The sequence below is a fragment of the Silurus meridionalis genome, chromosome 6 (genome assembly GCF_014805685.1).
Source record: "Silurus meridionalis isolate SWU-2019-XX chromosome 6, ASM1480568v1, whole genome shotgun sequence".
NCBI lineage: Eukaryota > Metazoa > Chordata > Actinopteri > Siluriformes > Siluridae > Silurus > Silurus meridionalis.
The window spans coordinates 31065056-31085883 of NC_060889.1; the positions used below are offsets into that span (position 1 = coordinate 31065056).

Below are 20828 nucleotides of genomic sequence, written 5' to 3' on the forward strand. Positions count from 1 at the left end.
CCCCGAGGACCCCAACATTACCCACAAAGCCCCTGTGTAATACCTCAGCACTCATGGGTAAGGCTTATGCCTCAGCAGGCTGACCTGCTGCATGAGCTGGATGTGGGAGGTGCCCAGGCAGCCAATTCCTTGAGCTCCCCCGAACAGCAGACCTAGCTCTCAAAGCCACTAAAGAGACCTGGTGGGTTCTGTGGGAACTGAGCAGGCTCTGATCAAGGCACAAGAGAAAAAAAGAAGGCCATCGGGGTGGTTCCTCTATCAGAACGAGAGTCTGGGTTCTACAGCCAGTACTTATGTTCCCAAAAAGGATGGTGGGTTGCATCCTATTTTAGATCTACGTCAGCTGAACCACTCACTCATGAGAATCAGGTTCAGGATGCTGACCCTCAAGCAGGTTTTGGCTCAAATCAGATCCGAGGACATGTTTGTCATGGTAGATCTAAAGGATCCCCACTTTCATGTATCCATCCTTTGTTTTTAACAGGAAGTTTGTGAGGTTCGCTTTTAGGGCCGAAGCTTACCAGTATCGACTTCTTCCTTTTGGCCCTGCCCTATCACCCCGCACCTTCAAAAAAGTGTGTTCTGGTACCTCTGAGACTTCGGGACATCCGCATCCTTAACTATATCGACAATTAGAGCAGAGCGGCACCCTCAGCGGTACTCTGGAGTGGAGCAGCGCCCTCGGCAGGATTCTGAAGAGAAGCGGGTATAAGAAGAAAAAAAAAGCCGCCGATCTGGTTTACATGCTTTGGAGATTGAAGACCTTCAGTGGGTTAGGGTTAGGGTCTAACCTCACCTACATCAGTACCTGCCTTTTATAACACCCTTGTGGTTGATGAACACAAATATCCATAAGCACATAAAATGTAAGATGTTTGGTTCTGTTAGATGTACAGAGGGGGAACAAATGGTTCCTGAATGGGTGGAAGTGCTTTTTCTGCTGACATTGTTGGTGATTTAGTTAAAATTGAAGACACACTCAACCAGCATGGCGACCACAACATTCTGCACCGACGTGCCGTCCATCAGGTTTTACACTTAGTGGGAACATCATTTGTTTTCCTCAAGGACAACGACCCAAACACACCTCTAGGGTCTGGAAAAGATATTGGTCCAAGAAGGAGAGTGATGGAGTTCTGCATCAGATGACCTGGACTTCACAATCAACCCATCTAAAGCCTGAGAGTGAATGAAAGAAAAAGGGCAACGAGCACTAAACACCTCTGGGAACTCTTCAAGATTGTGGGAAGAACATTTCAGGTAACGACCACAAGACTGAGAGAATGTCAAGAGTGCGCAAAGCTTCAACGAGGCAAAAGAAACATTTTAAGAATCAAAAATATAAAACATGTTTAACACTTTTTTGCTTTTCTGTAAACACCTCAGTAGCACATCAATACAAGCTTGTACACATATACATCAGTATATAATACTGTAATATTTACTTTTATGGTCAGTTTCTAGTATTCATGACAATACATTTTGGTCCATAATTTTGATCCCCTTATGCTTCTCTTACAGGTTCCAGCGATGGTTTTTCCGTGACTCAGACTCCACACACAATCACGCTGATGGAAGAAGTTGAAATTCAGATCAACTGCAGCTGGAACATCAACAACACGGGACTAAAAGTGAACTGGATTAAAGACAATCAGAGAATTCACTCTGACCAAAAGCACAGAATCACAGAAATCTACAACAACAGAAGTGCAAGATTAGTGATAAAACACCCTGATTTTAATGATTCAGGAGTTTATACTTGTCAAGTTATTCAAGACATTCCTCGCCTGATAATAAAACGAGGAGGAGGAACGAACGTTACATACAGGAAAAAAAGCCGTGAGTGAGCTTCTCGCAAACTTCTCATTCTGTTAGTTACAAAATGAACAACCACAACACAAATATTTCACATTTTCCCATGTGGGCTCTCACCATTGCATTCTTATAAGATTTAGTTTAAGCAGCAGTTGCACACACAGGCCAAGTGGGGCGCTTCTGCACTGATGCAGAAACTCTTATTCATTGATATTTCTAATAATAACATGATGTATAATTTTATTAGTAAAGCAACATATGAGCAAGATATTACCAATATGAAGTACCTATAGATAAATAGTATAGTGTTAATACAATAATATGTGCAGTTGTTGTTTAATTAAATGTTTAATATAATCTTTTTTTTTTACCAGATTCTACCACACCAGCAGAGAAACTAGTTCCTACAGCGCCACCACATAAACATAAACGTAAGACAAAAAAACGACTGTATCTGCGATGTGTCTCGTTGGTTTTAGTATAATATTTTGTGAAAGTAGAACAACAATGTGTGTCCCTTAGATTACATACAGTACAACATTTGTGAAATGTTAACCCCCTTAATTATCTCTTAAGAATCCTACACTGTGCTGTTGTGTAGTATTGAGTAAAATAGTAGTATAATATAGTATATTATTATATAGTATAATATTAGGATAATGTATTGTATGGAAAAGTATGATATTAATATAGTACAGTATAGTATAGTATAGTATAGTATAGTATAGTATAGTAATATAATATATTATATAGTATAATATTAGTATACTGTATACTAGTATAGTATAGTACTGTATAGTACAGTATAGTATGGTATTAATATAGTATATTACAAAGTATAATATTAGTTTAGTATAGTATAGTATAGTATAATGTTATTATAGTGTATAGTATAGAACAATGTTTGCATATTACTATGTATACTATCTATTGTGTAGTATTATATAGTATTATATATTTGTATAGTATTATATAGGATAATATTAGTATAGTACAGTATAGTATAGTATAACATGGTATGATATTAATATAGTATATTATAGTATAATATTAGTATTGTATAGTATAGTAGTATAGTATAGTATAGTATAGTATAGTATAGTATAGTATAGTATAGTATAGTATGGTATGATAATATAGTATATTATATAGTATAATATCAGTATAGTACAGTATAGTATAGTATAACATGGTATGATATTAATATAGTATAATATTAGTATAGTATAGTATAGTATAGTATAGTATAGTATAGTATAGTATAGTATAGTATATAGTATAGTATAGTATAGTATGGTATGATAATATAGTATATTATATAGTATAATATTAGTATAGTACAGTATAGTATAGTATAACATGGTATGATATTAATATAGTATAATATTAGTATAGTATAGTATAGTATAATAGTATAGTATATAGTATAGTATAGTATAGTATAGTATAGTATAGTGTAGTATGGTATGGTATGATAATATAGTATATTATATAGTATAATATTAGTATAGTACAGTATAGTATAGTATAACATGGTATGATATTAATATAGTATAATATTAGTATAGTATAGTATAGTATAGTATAGTATAGTGTAGTATGGTATGGTATGATAATATAGTATATTATATAGTATAATATTAGTATAGTACAGTATAGTATAGTATAATGTTATTATAGTGTATAGTATAGTACAATGTTTGCATATTACTATGTATACTATCTATTGTATAGTATAATATAGTATTATATATTTGTATAGTATTATGTAGTATATGAGTAGTGTATATATTATTAAGTATTGAAAGCATTAGTATAGTATTATATAGTACTACAGTGGGGTAAATAATTATTCGATCCCCTGCCGATTTTGTAAATTTACCCCCTTACAGAGGAATGAACAGTCTAGACTTTTTATCTCGGTTTATTTTAACAGAGAGACAGAATATAAAAAATATTATTCAAAATTATCCAGAATATTATATATAAATTAATTTGTATTTCTTCAAATGAAATAAGTATTTGTTCCCGTTTCAACCAGCAAGAATTCTGACTCCCACACACTCAAATTAGACCTGTTCCTTCTAATATCAACTCATTATGTGTATAAAAGACACCAGTCACAGAATCAACCTCTTCCATTTAAACCTCTCCACCACCATGAGAAAGACCAAAGATCTGTCAAACAACGTCAAGGACAAAATTGTAGACCTGCACAAGGCTGGAACAGGCTACAAGACCATCAGATTGTTGCCTTGGCCATATGTTTCAGCACTGTTACGCTGAAAGACCCGTCCACTACCCATCTTCAGTGTTCTATCCATACTATATTATACTATAACTATTACTATAACAATACTATAATATACAATACTATAACTATACTATATTATATTACACTATAACTATACTATTACTATAATTATATTTTTGTTTACTTTTTTACTATCATGTATTTAATGGAAGGAATATTAATATTCTCAGATCACATACAAGCACTTTTTCTCTTTCAGTAGACTTTCATTTACAGAATTGCTGTGAACTATACACTCTGTGTGATTTTGTTTCTGTGATTTTAACCAAGCCTTCGTTTATACTACTATAATATAATCATTATTTAATGAATGTTTAGCTTTTTGGGGAATCCATTTTTCAAAGCTTTATAGTCCAAAGTATTGGGACACCTGAATTTTCCACTCCTATGTGGTTCTACTTCAAACTGTTTCCTCAAAGTTGGAGGCACATCTTTTAACAGGACATCTGTTCCAGCATGACGATGCTTCTGTGTACAAATCCAGCTTCATGAAGATCTGCTTTCCGTGGGTTGGAGTTGAAGTTCTCCTGCTATAGAGTTATAAACCCATAAAGCTATAAATGAATGTGAACGCTGACTGCACCCCAGAACTCCTCACCTACACCTACATCAGTACCTGACTTTACTAACACCCTTGTAGATTCATGAATCTTACACAATCTCCACAAAATCTAGTGGAACATCTTCCCAGAAGAGTGAAGTTTATTATAAGAGAAAATGGAGACTAAATGTAGAATGGGATGTTCGAAAAGAAGCACATAGCAATCTTATGGTCAGGTGTCCACAATCTTTTAACCATACGGTGAGATTTTAATACAACTCTGAATTAAACTTTGAATACATGCAGGACATGGGATAAAGTGTGAAACTGTACTTGATGAAATGATCAGGTTCCTCTCTGGGGTTATACCAGGGGCTGCTGAGGGGCACGGGCCGGGTATTTTTGCGATCCGAAGCATTCCCTTCATCACATTACTGCTGGCTGTGTGTTTTCTCAACCGATACGATAGAAAGAAGAACGAGCAAAGAGCAGGTGAGAAGGTAGCAATTAATGGATAAAAAAATCATGGGGATGTAATGATCATGAGAAGAAATATCTGATCATCTGCTGTGTTTGTGTTTATAAGGAACTCGGAGGGATGAAGAGCAAACTTTAGTTATAGAGGAGGAGAACGAAGAACCGGGAGCAGAACGAGTGGAAGAGAGGGATGAACAAACACAACAAAGAGAAGTGGAGATGGTGAATGAAGTAATGGGAGAAGAAATTAAAATGGAAGAGTGGAATGAACAATCAGAAAAAAGAGGAGAGGTGGGAGAGAGGATGAACAATCAGGAAAAGGAGGAGAGGTGGGAGAGAGGATGAACAATCAGGAAAACGAGGAGAGGTGGGAGAGAGTGATGAACATATAAGACAAAGAGGAGAGGTGGAAATGGTGAATGAATTCACAGGAGAAGAAATTGAAATGGAACAGAGGGATGAACAATCAGGAAAAGGAGGAGAGTTGGAAGAGAGGGATGAACAATCAGGAAAAGAGTAGAAGTGGGAGAGAGGGATGAACAATCAGGAAAAGGAGGAGAGTTGGAAGAGAGGGATGAACAATCAGGAAAAGAGTAGAAGTGGAGAGAGGGATGAACTATCAGGAAAAGGAGGAGAGGTGGGAGAGAGGGATGAACATTTGGGACAAAGAGGAGAAGAAAGCGAGGTCATGATGGTGAATGAACAAATAGATGAAGAAAGAGAAATAGAAGTGAGGGATAAATAAATAAGGAAAGGCAAAGTAAAGGGATCGTGAAAGAATTAACAAGAAAAGAAAGAAAAGTGGAAGAGAGGATGAACAATCAGAGTTAAAAGAGAAAAGCAAGAAAGGGATGAATAAATAGGAAAAGAGGAGAAGTGAAAGAGAGGGATGCACAATCAGAGTATAAAAGATAAGTGGAAGAATAAAGAAAAAGACAAGAAAGTGAAGTCATGATGGTGAATGAACCAACAGATGAAGAAAAAGAATGGAAGAGAGGATGAATAAATCGGAAAAGAAGAGTAGTGAAAGAGAGGGATAAAGAAATAAGAAAAGAAAGAATAGTGGAGATATGGAAAGAATGAACAGGAAAATAAAACAAAATCGAAGGAAAGGATGAACAAATAGGACAAGAACAAAAAGAAAGAGAAGAGATGGATAAAGAAAGAAGACAAGAAAGTGAAGTCATGATGGTGAGTAAGAAAGAGAAATGGAATAAAGGGATGAAGAAATACAAAACAAAAGAGAAATTGAAGGAGAAAGATAGGAAGTGAGAAGAGAGGAATAAAGAAGTAATACAAGAAAGAATAGACAGGGAAATTAATGGAAATGGAAAATAAGAAAGAGAAGTAGAAGCGAGGGATGAATACAAAAAACAAGTAAAAAAATAAAAAAAAGATTGCATGTAGGTCTGGAATCATCTGCAGGATTTGGACAGGAAACCCTGAGATTCTGTTCTACACATAATGAATGTTTATTTATTTGTTTATTCTTGTTGTGTTTAAATTAATGAATGAAATTAAATGTTTTGATATTTTTTGATATTTCATGTATTTTTAGTGCAGTTTTGTTTGAAGATTTTAAATTTGGAGGAACTGTTCATGGTCCTGAACCTGTGTAGCAGACTGGTGATATTAATTCCAGTCCAAATCCATCCTCAAAGTTCTTGAGTTGTTAAGGAACTTCATGGATCTTTAGGATGTTGAGGTTGGAACCAGCCTAACTCCATCCAGAGCAGAAGAAAGGGACAGGAGCAGAGTAGAGCAGGTGGAGAAGATAAACGAGTATATAAAAGAGTGAAATGGGAGGTTTAAAAGACTGTTAGATACCATGGTATATGTTGGGTAGGTGTAATGTTCATGCCCATGCACTATATATAAAATGATGCTCTGGGTTCTACTCTCACTGTGAAGTCACCAAACCTCAATGTTCTCACCACCTTCTGATATTCTGTTCTGGATTCCCCATCCACGTTTCTCACCCTGCCTGGTGGATGATCACCTGACCTGTTTCTCTTTACTCACCAGCTGTTTCACTTCGTGTTTGTGGATTCATTGAAGGCGTCTGTGTATTTGTTGAGGGCTGAAGGCGTCGGCTCGCATGCAGCAGTGTGAGAAATAGAGTCATGTTTATTAGTCAAGTCAAGGGCTTTTATTGTCATTTCTACTATACACAGTGGTACACAGTAAAAACGAGATAACTTTCCTCCAAACGGTCTTCCTAACGTTCCTCCGTTCATATAAAGACCTGAATAAAGTGTTTTTTTTTTAAGTGAAAGTAAAAGACAATGTGCCATTAAATTAGCTTAAACGCTGTAATAATTTTTCTGCAATACATTTTGGCCTATTTATTTGTTTGTTTACATGTTTAATTCAATTGTTTGTTCTTGTATTTCCAATTGATTTATTACTTTTCTTATTTGTTTGTTTGTTTGTTTACTTGTTTATAAAAAAAATTTCTTTGTTTACTTGTTCATGTTTTTAACAAGTTTCTGTTCATTATTGGTTTATTTGCTTGTTTGTTCTTGTTTGTTTACTTGTTTATGGAATTTATTTATTTATTTATTGTAAAAATTAAATATTTACTTATGGATGTTTTTTTTTATGCATTTCATTCTAATATTTACTAATTTGTTTTTGTTTATGTATTTCTGTCCCTCTGAGGGACTCTGGAAAGGCTTGGGGACATGCTTGCCAGGGCAGACAGGCATAGCGGTGATCTCGGCAGGTTAGAGGAGCGGGGCGACGTCCCCAGCCAGGCAGGAAGGCTGAGGTTGGGCAGCCCCCCAGCAGATCTCAGGGCCGGAGGCATAGCCTGTTTGTGATGCACCCGAAAATACTCAGGTTTCTGCTGGGGGCTGAGCTTTAAAATATCCACTGTTTTGGTTGGGTTTCTGAATTGCTGGTTTGTGGCGGAGCAAACCCAACGCTTTATTGTATCCCTGGGGTCCATTTTTGGCCGATTATTCTGTCAGGAAAAGACGGGACACGATGCAAGGCCAGATTATTCTGTCAGAAAAGCAGGTGAGTGGAGACTGGATGGGAGGAGCCAAATGCAGGATGTGACAGGGGTACGGAGAAAACAGGCTTTAATGAAATAGCAAGCAGAGCAAAGGGGCAAAGGCAAAAAAACGAAGTCCAACAAACAGTTCAAAAAAATCTAAGAGCCGACAAGTACAAAATCAAAACCAGAGCAGAGCAGTGGTCAGGATCCAGAACAGGTACGGGAACAAAAACCAGAGCAGGCAGGGTGGCAAGAGTCTTCTTCTTTCGGCTGCTCCCATTAGGGGGCGCCACAGCTGATCATCCGTCTCCATACCACCCTGTCCTCTACATCTACCTCTTTTACACCAACTACCTGCATGTCTTCCCTCACCACATCCATAAACCTCCTCCTTAGTCTTCCTCTTTTTCTCAGCATTCTTCTACCAATATAACTCATGTCCCTCCTCTGCACATGTCCAAACCATCTCAATCTCACCTCCCTCACCTTGTCACCAAAACGTCCAACATGCGCTGTCCCTCTAATAAACTCATTTCTAATCCTGTCCATCGTCATCACTCCCAACGAAAACCTTAACATCTTCAGCTCTGCTACCTCCTGCTCCACCTCCTGTCTTTTACTCAATGCCACTGTCTCTAATCCATACAACATCTCAGGTCTCACCACAGTCCTATAAACTTTCCCTTTCACTCCCCCAGATACTCTTCTATCACAAATCACTCCTGCTATCACTCTTCTCCACCCACTCCACCCTGCCTTCAGTTTTTTCTTCACTTCTCTAACACACTCTCCATTACTTTGCACTGTTGACCCCAGATACCTGAACTCCTCCACCTTCTCCACCTCTTTTTCCTGTAACCGCACCCTCCACTGCCCTCCCTCTCATTTTATATATTTGTGATAATTAGATACCATGGTAGATGTTGGGTAAGTGTAATGTTCATGACCATGTCGTCCTTGATGTCCTGTTCTCTCCAACGGTCCTCGATCCGTGCACTCACCTCCCATGCACTATATATAAAATAATGCTCTGGGTTCTACTCTCACCGCGAAGTCACCAAACCTCAATGTTCTCACCACCTTCTGATATTCTGTTCTGGATTCCCCATCCACGTTCCTCACCCTGCCTGGTGGATGATCACCTGACCTGTTTCTCTTTACTCACCCACTGTTTCACTTCCTGTTTGTGGATTCATTGAAGGTGTCTGTGGAATTGTTGAGGGCTGAAGGCGTCGGCTCGCATGCAGCAGTGTAAGAAATAGAGTCATGTTTTCATATAAAAACCTGAAAAATGATTTACACATGCGTTCTTTTGTCTTATTAGGTTTTTAGAGCTGCTTTTTTAGAGTTCTGTGTGTGTGTGTGTCAGTGTGCGTCAATGTGTGTGTGTGTGTGTGTGTGTGTGTGTGTGTGTGTGTGTTTGTGTGTGTGTGTGTGTGTGTGTGTGTGTGTGTGTGTGTGTGTGTGTGTGTGCGTTCTGCAGTTCTGCAGTGGGTGTGGAAAATTGGGTGGTAGCACATGTGTGTACGCATGTATACGTCTGTGTACGCATGTATATGTGTGTGTGTATGTGTGTGTGTGTGTGTGTGTGTGTGTGTGTGTGTGTGTGAGTGATGGCCTGAGGTTTAACAGTAGCTCAGTGTTCAGTGTATGATGGACTTTCAGAGATGCAGCGTCTCTGCATTACGCTCTGTGGGCTTCTGGCTTCCTGTTTGTGTTCCTGGGGTGAGTCTGAAACACACACACACACACACACACACACACACACACACACACACACACACACACACACACACAGAATTATACACAACTATCTGCATAAGATTTATGGTGTGAGGTGTGTGTGTGTGTGTGTGTGTGTGTGTGTGTGTGTGTGCGTGTGTGTATGCTGTAAAACACAACATTACTGAAGAACATACAAAACTCTGAGTATCAATAACTAAAAACTTTTACACACAGACCTCCTGCTTTATCACCATGATACAATCAAGATAATCTTCATGTAGTGTGTGTGTGTGTGTGTGTGTGTGTGTGTGAGAGAGAGAGAGAGAGAGAGAGAGAGAGAGAGAGAGAGAGAGTGTGTGTGTGTCCACACTTTCGGTTTTAATACAATCAACACAAAGTTTAAATCTGATTATTTATTTATGAGATTTTTTTATATTTGATTTATTTATTTATTTTTAAATCCAGACTCGTAGTTTGCTAAATTTACACTAATCCATGTGCTACACACTTTCTAAAGCTTCCTTACATGTCAAAAACAAGCTCAAAAAAAAAAAAGAAATGACCAATAAATAAATACATACATACATCTGCTACAGAAGATCAGCACTAAACTGCCCATAAACAGTTATTTATATTCAGGTGAGCGATGAACGATGAATAAACATTCGTTTGTGAACATGAGGACGAGGACGAGGATGAGTTCTCTTTTGGTTCCTCTCACGCTTTCTAGATCATGAAGTCTCAGGGAGTTTTTCTCTGCCCCTGTAAAACACTGGATTATTTATTAGGAATAAACTTATTGCCATTCATAAACTTAACATTTATTATCACAATTGATATATTTGTGTAGAGCAGCTTTGGGACCGTGTCCAGTGTTAAAAGTGTTATACAAATAACTTACACTTGAATTAAAATGTAAACAAAGTTAATAAATTTATATTCTAAAGAAAATGATGTGTAATAAAATACAAAACACAGTTGGGAAATGGAGAATAAATAACAGGAGCGGGTTGACAGACGGAGAGTCATGAAAGCGTGTGTGTGTGTGTGTGTGTGTGTATGGTGTGTGTGTGTGTGTGTGTGTGTACGTGAGATTTGTAGAAATTAGATTCGATTAAACTTTGTCATTGTGCAGAGTACAGGGCCGATGAACTGCAGTTAGCATCTCACTCGAAGTGCAAATTGCAACATATAAATAAATCTATAAATATTCAAATATACAAATAGACAATAAATGCATTATGGATTACTATGAAATGTAATGAAACTTTAGGTACATTTTATTGTATAACAAAATTCTGCAGAGAGAAATATTATTATTATTATTATTACTAATAGTAACAATAGTATGCAGTTATTTACTGAATGGTATAGAATCACTTTTATTATTTCGATTGGTTTGTTTGCGTTGAGGCGGAATTCAGTTTAATTCAATAGAAATAGCGCAGATATAGATAGATAGATAGATAGATAGATAGATAGATAGATAGATAGATAGATAGATAGATAGATAGATAGATAGATAGATAGATAGATAGATAGATAGATAGACCTACAGACAGACAGACAGACAGACAGACAGACAGACAGACAGACATTACACCAGTAAGTTGGTTCCTTTTTGATGCACTCAAAAGAAAATGTAATGTAATGGACATAAATGCTGTATTTATCACTTCAAATGAATAATATAATAATGTGTTTTAAAATTTTGATAAAATTTGTTATTGAAAACAGAGTTTAAAATGTTATACCTAGCGTTCCTGAACATTCGGTCCCAATGCGGATTCCTGTACATGTATATATATATATATATATATATATATATATATATATATATATATATATATATATATATATATATATACAAAGTCAACCACCAATTCGCAGTTTGGAAAATTTGTGTGTGTGTGTGTGTGTGTGTGTGTGTGTGTGTGTGTGTGTGTGTGTGTGTGTGTGTGTGTGTGTACGCAAACAAATTTTTGCATCATTTATTTATCCCTATAAGTTTAACCCCTCATCTGTATAAAAATCTAAATAGTGTAGTTTTATAATCTATAGTACTTTTGTGTTTCAGTTTTACTCGATATTCTTTATTTTGATTTTTGATTGTATTTTGCTGTAATCTAAACATTGTTGATTCGTTCCTCCAGGTTCCAGCGATGGTTTTTCCGTGACTCAGACTCCGCACACAATCACGCTGATGGAAGAAGTTGAAATTCAGATCAACTGCAGCTGGAACATCAACAACACGGGACTAAAAGTGAACTGGATTAAAGACAATCAGAGAATTCACTCTGACCAAAAGCACAGAATCACAGAAATCTACAACAACAGCAGTGCAAGATTAGTGATAAAACACCCTGATTTTAATGATTCAGGAGTTTATACTTGTCAAGTTATTCAAGACATTCCTCGCCTGATAATAAAACGAGGAGGAGGAACGAACGTTACATACCAGCGTAAGAGAAGTGAGTTTTATTTCAATATTACGTTTAAACAATAAATAAATAAATAAATTATAAAATGAAAGATTAATAATAATAATAAATATAAATAGTAATAATGAATATACCTTATTTGCTTTTAATTTGCTATTTTAAATAAAAAAATTAAAAAAATGTACCTACATTGCTACGTTTTATAACAAAATATTTATTCATTTATTTGTTTGTTTATTTTATTTTAGTTATTTATTGTTCATGTATTTATGTCTCAAAGTTGAATCCATATTTATTTATTTATTTATTTATTTACACGTGCAGAAATGAGAAGTGTCTAATAATAACGGCTGACTTTCTTTAAATTCAGGTAACAGTTCTGATGAAAGTCCTCTCAGTTCCACTGCCAAAACACTGAGCACCGCGTCGCCTAACACACAGTCAGGACCAATGACGGGGCTGGTGGGGTCCGTGTCCGCCGTTGCGGTCACTCTGTCCATCTGTCTGTGTCTGAGTGTGTGGGGGATGAAACACCGCTGCAGACAATCAGGTACAACTCAATTCACTTATACTTCGTTTTATCCAAGAAAAAACACTGTGTGGACAAACGTTTGTGGACACCGGACCATAAGATTTCTATTTTTTATCCACATTTAATTCACATTTACTGCTATAATGAGCTCCACTCATCTGGGCAGATGTTCCACTAGATTTTGTGGAGATTTTGTGGAGATTCATTCAGCTACGAGGGCTATATAATGTCTATCTATCTATCTATCTATCTATCTATCTATCTATCTATCTATCTATCTATCTATCTATCTATCTATCTATCTACACACACATGATCTATATGCTAGGCTCTAGTTTAATAAACACTCGAGTTATATGAATGGAATACTTTAGATACTTCATATTTAATTACTTATAATAATAATAATAATAATAATAATAATAATAATAATAATAATAATAATACTCATTTGTTGTTCTAATTATTAGTTACAACATTATACATATTATATACAAATTAGTTTTATAATATTGTGCCAAAAACTTTAATTTTTTTATGAAAAAGTTTACTTGTTTAAATAATATTTAAAATAATATTTTATAATAATTTATAAAAAATAAAATAGAATCAATCGGATTAATGCAATACACTCAATTATATTGATCAAATTAAGCGTATGTACGATCATTATAAACGCAACACAACTGCCCTTGTTTTTCATGAGTTGATCTCAAAGAATTATTCTATGTACCCAAAAGACCTATTTCTATCAAATATTGTTCACAAATCTGTTTAAAACTGTGTTAGTGAGCACTTCTCCTTTCACCTCTTTAATCCATTCACCATCCACCCAAATCAATCAACCTCTTAATACCATCAGTATTACAAAGAAGTGCAGTAGAACAGAGCGCTGCATCACACTGGAATCTCATACAGTAAGAATAAATGTCATCACTAATGCACGAAACCCAATGAACACAAATCAACACGTCTCCTTTCACTCCCTGATCGCTGAAATCTGACAGGATAGGAACTCGTAACATAGGAAACAGAGCAAGCAAAAGAAACACTATGAAATGATGAAAATAGACTTTTGGAAATAATTGTATAGATATTTGTGAAAAAAGACATTAAAACGTAAGTCATGATGACCATCACTGCCATGAATATGGGTTGTTGCTATGGCAGCCCGCAACTAAATTGGATAGCTGACTGATAAGATGCCTTGATGTTGTTAAAACATGATAAACAGAGATCTCTGCTCAGGAGGTGTGAGGCTTAAAATTAAAAAAACATTTACACAACATAAATCTGTGTTCCTGTTGTAGAGAGAACGGTGATAAGGGAGGGGCCTCCGAGTGAAGGGGAGGAGCAGGAAGCCAGCGAGGACAGAGGAAGCACGGCAACTTCCAGAGGATCCACACAATGGGTAAGAAACCATGTGAAGAGTCTGCTGAGGCTCTTTTCCTGCTAGTCAGGTTCATTTCTGAGTTCATCTGAGCTCTATAATGTGTGTGTTCCACTATAATGTGTGTGGTATTATGGGATTGAGCGTCGGACCTCTGATGGTGTGTGTCCGGTATCTGGCACCAAGATGCTTTAAGTTCTGTACATTGTAAGGTAGAACTTATATGTTTGATGTGCAGTATGTCCTAAAGAAGATTTAGATCGGGGGAATTTCCAATCCTTGACCACCACACCTTGAACGTGTTCATGAGCAGGGTGTTGCAGTGTGGAGGTCCCAGGGAGTTTCATCCAGCTGAAAAAGGACACTGCCATCAGGGAACTAGATGTTTCTATGCCAGAACCTGAACCCTAGATACGTAGCCCTAGTCCAGCATGGGTTCATAAACTAAGCTCCATTAAGACATGATTGTTGAAGAATTCGATTATCCTGCACACACTGACCTTCTCAATGCCCCTTAACCCCACTAGATAACTAAAGAATCCTTACCTCCTCATTAATGCCGATGACACGACCGTGGTGGGTCTCATCAGCAAGAACGATGAGTCAGCATACAGAGAGGAGGTCTAAAGGATGCAGACTTTCATGTATCCATCCTCCTTCTCACAGGAAGTTCCTGAGGTTCCTTTGGGGGCCGAAGCTTACCATTTGGGCTTGCCCTCTCACCCTGCACCTTCACAAAGTGCGTGAATGTAGCTCTGGTTCCACTTAAACTTCAGGGCATCCGCATCCTAAACTTTATTGTCAATTGGTTGATATAAGCTCCATCAGAGCAGTTAGCAGTCCGGCATCAAGACGTCGTACTCGCTCACATGAAGTCACTTATCTAGGCGTCATGGCAAGGATTCAACCCTTATGCGTGCACAGCTTTCCCCTGCCCGCATTGCGTCCATCCTTACTGCCATCAGGAGGGTCAGAGAAGGGCATTCACTCACTGTCAAGCAGTTCCAGTGTCTGCTCAGGCTTATGGCAGCAGCGTCCAATGTGATTCCACTTGGCCTCCTGCACATGAGAACCCTTTAGTGGTGGCTCATGACCCAAGGATTCTCCGTACTATCAAGGTCATGTGGCCCTACGTGCCTTAGATGTTTGGAGAGGTTGGCTCTGTTCACCCTCAAAGTCACGTGTCTGCCATTTCGGTGTATAATGCCCACGTGGTGAGGCAATCGCTGGGCAGAGACCCACTGGTGACGTTGAGCTAGAGTGCCTGGATGGAACCTGGTCGTTGTGCTGGAGGCTCTATCCGAGCCCCCCCTTTTAACTATTGGCCGAGGCTTCTTGGAGGCACCTCACAGTCAAGACTGTGTTTTTCCTGGCTATTTGCACTCTTAATAGAGTAGGAGACTTACAGACCCTCTCAGTAGCCCCTCCTTTCTGGAGTTTACTCCAGGTATGGCCAGTGCCTTCTTGTACCCTAGAACAGGTTTCATCCCCAAGATGCCCTCAGTTTTCCCACGACCTGTTAGGCTCCAGGCATTCTATCCTACTCATTGTCAGTCCCCAGACCAGGAATTCTGAATTCTGAGCTTTGTATTTTGTATGTAGCTCTGTGTTCTGTTTGTAGCTCAGTGTTCTGTATGTACCTCAGTGTTCTGTTATGTAGATCTGTAAGCTGTTATGTAGCTCAGTGTTCTGTATGTAGCTCTGTGTTCTGTATGTAGCTCTGTGTGCTGTTATGTAGCTCTGTGTTCTGTTATGTAGCTCAGTGTTCTGTATGTAGCTTTGTGTTCTGTTATGTAGCTCTGTGTTCTGTATGTAGCTCTGTGTTCTGTTATGCAGCTCTGTGTTCTGTATGTAGCTCTGTGTTCTGTATGTAGCTCTGTGTTCTGTTATGTAGCTCTGTGTTCTGTTATGTAGCTCTGTGTTCTGTTATGTAGCTCTGTGTTCTGTATGTAGCTCTGTGTTCAGTTTTGTAGCTCAGTGTTCTGTTATGCAGCTCTGTGTTCTGTATGTAGCTCTGTGTTCTGTTATGTAGCTCTGTGTTCTGTATGTAGCTCTGTGTTCTGTGTAGCTCTGTGTTCTGTTATGTAGCTCTGTGTTCTGTTATGTAGCTCTGTGTTCTATGTAGCTCTGTGTTCTGTATGTAGCTCTGTGTTCTGTGTAGCTCTGTGTTCTGTTATGTAGCTCAGTGTTCTGTATGTAGCTCTGTGTTCTGTATGTAGCTCTGTGTTCTGTATGTAGCTCTGTGTTCTGTATGTAGCTCTGTGTTCTGTATGTAGCTCTGTGTTCTGTATGTAGCTCTGTGTTCTGTTATGTAGCTCTGTGTTCTGTATGTAGCTCTGTGTTCTGTATGTAGCTCTGTGTTCTGTATGTAGCTCTGTGTTCTGTATGTAGCTCAGTGTTCTGTATGTAGCTCTGTGTTCTGTTATGTAGCTCTGTGTTCTGTTATGTAGCTCTGTGTTCTGTATGTAGCTCTGTGTTCTGTGTGTAGCTCTGTGTTCTGTTATGTAGCTCTGTGTTCTGTATGTAGCTCTGTGTTCTGTATGTAGCTCTGTGTGCTGTTATGCAGCTCTGTGTTCTGTGTAGCTCTGTGTTCTGTATGTAGCTCTGTGTTCTGTTATGTAGCTCTGTGTTCTGTATGTAGCTCTGTGTTCTGTATGTAGCTCTGTGTTCTGTATGTAGCTCTGTGTTCTGTATGTAGCTCTGTGTTCTGTATGTAGCTCTGTGTTCTGTTATGTAGCTCTGTGTTCTGTATGTAGCTCTGTGTTCTGTTATGTAGCTCTGTGTTCTGTTATGCAGCTCTGTGTTCTGTATGTAGCTCAGTGTTCTGTTATGTAGCTCTGTGTTCTGTTATGCAGCTCTGTGTTCTGTATGTAGCTCAGTGTTCTGTTATGTAGCTCTGTGTTCTGTTATGTAGCTCAGTGTTCTGTATGTAGCTCAGTGTTCTGTATGTAGCTCTGTGTGCTGTTATGCAGCTCTGTGTTCTGTATGTAGCTCAGTGTTCTGTGTGTCGCTCTGGGTCTACGCCAACATACAGTTCAGCATCAGTTCAACATCAAGCAGAACATTTAGAGAGGAATAAATGATGAAGAAACTCCAGACTCGAACTCACCACCACACATGTGACCTCATTTACACGTTTTTATTTAAGAAGGTTTTGTGTTCATGATAATTGTAATAGAAATCAATCAGTGTTTGAGTAATTAATATCATTCTATTAATAGATCAGTGTGCTGAGAGTCACATTCGAGTCTTTACACATAAACTGAGGTGATTAAGTGAAGAATCTTGTGATAAAAATGAACATAAAAACATAAAAGTTATAATACATTATAGCACTTTTGGATACTTAAGTACAACTTTTGCACTTTTACTTTTACTGGAGATATTTTACCAAGTGTCTCTACTTTTACTCAACTACATGTCTACAAATCAGGAGCTAACTCAAGGAAAAGTGTTCCCAGAGTGGGAAGCTGCAAGTCCCAGGTACGCCACCTGCTGACTGGTCCAGCTTAAATGTTTTGTTCTGATCAAGTGTCCGGAAAAGGGATGTAAGACCAGTAAAGCGATGCAGATTTACCATTTAGCAAAGCATTTAAATGGTTCGGGGGGAATTCGTAATTTGGATGACGGCAATTGCTTGCAAATCTACCTGGTAATTCTGAAAGCTAGTTGTACATTGTGCCTCCACCCACACATCCTCTCTGTGGTTTACTGTACTCAAATTACCACCAGGTCCTCATGGTAGGCATTTCCTGGCCACTCTGTGGGGGCACGTGCTAAAAAGTTGAGAACAAATTTGGCTAAACGGCAAGCGAATAACTAAACTACACATAAGTATTAAACTGATATCTGGCTTTTTGTTCCTTCTCTCCTGCAGTATATGGTTCCTGTTTACGAGTCTTACTTCGACCTGCAGAGGAGCGACGAGCTGAAGTGTGCAGACTCGGATACCTCCGCATGCGCTTCAGCTCTGAACTGATAACCCTGATGGAGACAAACAACAGGATGTATGGTCAGAAACCCCCAGATGAGCTCGACATGACAGATCGAGTTCAAGATGTTTTTTAGATTGTTACAAAAAAATCGCCAATGTACAAAAGCTTTGAAGTTTCGTTGCGTTTACAGCGTGGGTAAAATTAAACGTGTCAAGAGCCATGTCTTACCCGCGAGGTCACCGATCGCCACAATGCCAATTTTTCAGGACTTTTCTTTGCAAGATTTACATTAGCATGTATTGTGTTGTATAAAGGAAGCTGACTGAGCATTAATCCCAGACACGAAGCCTCGCTTTTCTACGCTCTACGTCTTTCTTTTTTTGCTAACAAGGCTAATAATGAAGCGCATAAAATTATATGCATTACTGCAGGAGTGTTTGTTAATGTAAGTTTTTGTTTCTAAGGAAATTGTGAGGGGAGGGGCTTGATGGGGTTTGGGGGGTTTTTATCTTAGGTCAATATGCATCTTATTTTTATATATATATATATATATATATATATATATATATATATATATATATATAAATAAATGTTTTAAAAAAAGTTTTTGGTCAAATTAATCACCCCAACAAACAAAGTAAAGAACCTGGTGCATAAGTATGTACACACTGTATGTATTCCAATTCAGAACATCAGCACTGGGTTCAATTATTCCACCGTCTCAAGAGGAGGAAGATAGTTGTAACAATCGTAGTTGGATTTGTGCTCCTCACCTGAGTCATCTTGGAAGGTGATATGTTTCCTCTTCAGATCTCTAACAAAAAACAGCAGGAAATAAATCAGTATTTTGGAGCTTTGCATGATGCCATTTATGGCGTCTAGAGCCTTTAGAGCATCATACACCTGATGAAGCACAGTGGTGGTTGTGGTACCATGCTCCATTTCTGCTTTTATACTTGGAACTGGAGCATGTTACCATCACTACCACACTGCTTCATCGTGTGTATGGTGTGCTTCAGGATTTATGTCCTAAACATTCTACATTATCTCAGATCATAACACATAAAGGTTCGGCAAAGCATGAGGGAGAAGACCCTGAAGACCCTGACCCTAGCTTCACAATACATTTACTATTTCCCCAAAAGTATCAGACACCCGAGATTTCCACAGGTATTGAATGCGGTGGCATTAAATTTTCCCTTCACTTGAACCTGTTCCAGCATTACAATGTGCACAAAGCCAACTCCATGAAGATCTGCTCTCCATGGGTTGGAATGGAAGATCTCCTGAAATAAAGTGAATGCACCCCAGGCCTCCTCACTTCATCTCACCTACATCAGTAGTTCTGATTAGAGGAATCTTACACCAAATCTAGTGGAAGATCTTTCCAGAAGAGTGGAGGTTGTTATATGAGGGAATGCAGACTCAGTGTGGAATGGGATGTGGTGTAGATGTCTACTTGTCGCTCACTTCCACATGACCCTTCATTTGCTACAACCTTGATTGTCACATGGTAACATCATAATAAACGCCACAATTAGCAAACATATGTGTAGCAAAACCCAAACCACAAATACACAATCCTATATAAGAAAACTGTGTGTGTGTGTGTGTGTGTGTGTGTGTGTGTGTGTGTGTGTTTGTGTGTGTGTGTGTCTGTTTGTGTGCGCACAATCGGGCCATGGTGGAAACTTTGAGCAGCATCATGAAGGTCAGTGGTTGGAAATTTAACCTTCTGAGGTCACTTCCTCTACTGTTAAAGATTTGCAGCTGAACACGATCTGCACATACACACACACACACACACACACACACACACACACACACACACACACACACACACACACACACACACACACACACATACAGTCCTGATCTCATAATCTCTGGATGGGTTTCCTCTGGGAGCTGAAGTTTCTTCCCACCACACAAATACATGCTAAATGCTAAATAGGGAGACAATAAAGTGTGTGTGTGTGTGTGTGTGTGTGTGTGTGTGTGTGTGTGTGTGTGTGTGTACTTTCACATGGCTGTGGTTTATGAGGGCAAACTTGAAAAGAAGAGACGTTGCAGAAAAATTAAACACTGATGCAGACTGAAATCAATACGACTTTGGACATGAGGCACTAAAGATTCACACGCAAGAATTAATGAAGTCATTCATACATACAAACACACACTCACACACATCTAACACACATCACACACATCTAACACACTCACACACATACACACTCACACATCTATCACACACTCACACACATCTAACACACACTCACACACATACAAACACACACTCACACACATCTATCACACACTCACACACATCTAACACAAACTCACACACATCTAACACACACTTACACACATCTAACACACACACACACACACACATCTAACACACTCACATTCATCTAGCACACACACATCTAGCACACACACACACATCTAACACACACTGACACACATCGAACACACACTCACACATCTAACACACACTCACACATCTAACACACACATCTAGCACACACTGACACACATCTAACACACACATACACATCAAAACACACTCACACACATCTAACACACTCACACATCTAACACACACTCACACACATCTAAAACACACTGAAACACATCTAACACACAGACACACA

The 20828-nt window shown here is 38.3% G+C and overlaps 1 protein-coding gene across 3 annotated transcripts; it reads left to right on the plus strand.

Moving 5' to 3' along the window:
* Positions 1–1563: 1563 nt before the first annotated feature.
* Positions 1564–18648, plus strand: LOC124387965. Of its 3 annotated transcripts, none has more exons than XM_046852586.1 (5): positions 1564–1822; positions 12328–12344; positions 12685–12864; positions 14157–14257; positions 18114–18648. In XM_046852586.1, the coding sequence occupies exons 1-5, from the start codon at positions 1572–1574 to the stop codon at positions 18213–18215; spliced, it is 651 nt and encodes a 216-aa protein (XP_046708542.1). In that variant the 5' UTR covers positions 1564–1571; the 3' UTR covers positions 18216–18648. The 3 variants fall into 3 exon arrangements, with proteins under 3 accessions (XP_046708542.1, XP_046708541.1, XP_046708540.1); XM_046852584.1 differs by lacking the exon at positions 1564–1822 and adding an exon at positions 9746–9873 and having other exon boundaries at positions 12027–12344; XM_046852585.1 differs by lacking the exons at positions 12328–12344; positions 12685–12864; positions 14157–14257; positions 18114–18648 and adding exons at positions 2190–2246; positions 5043–5162; positions 5257–6178 and having other exon boundaries at positions 1564–1839.
* The last annotated feature ends 2180 nt before the right edge of the window (positions 18649–20828 follow it).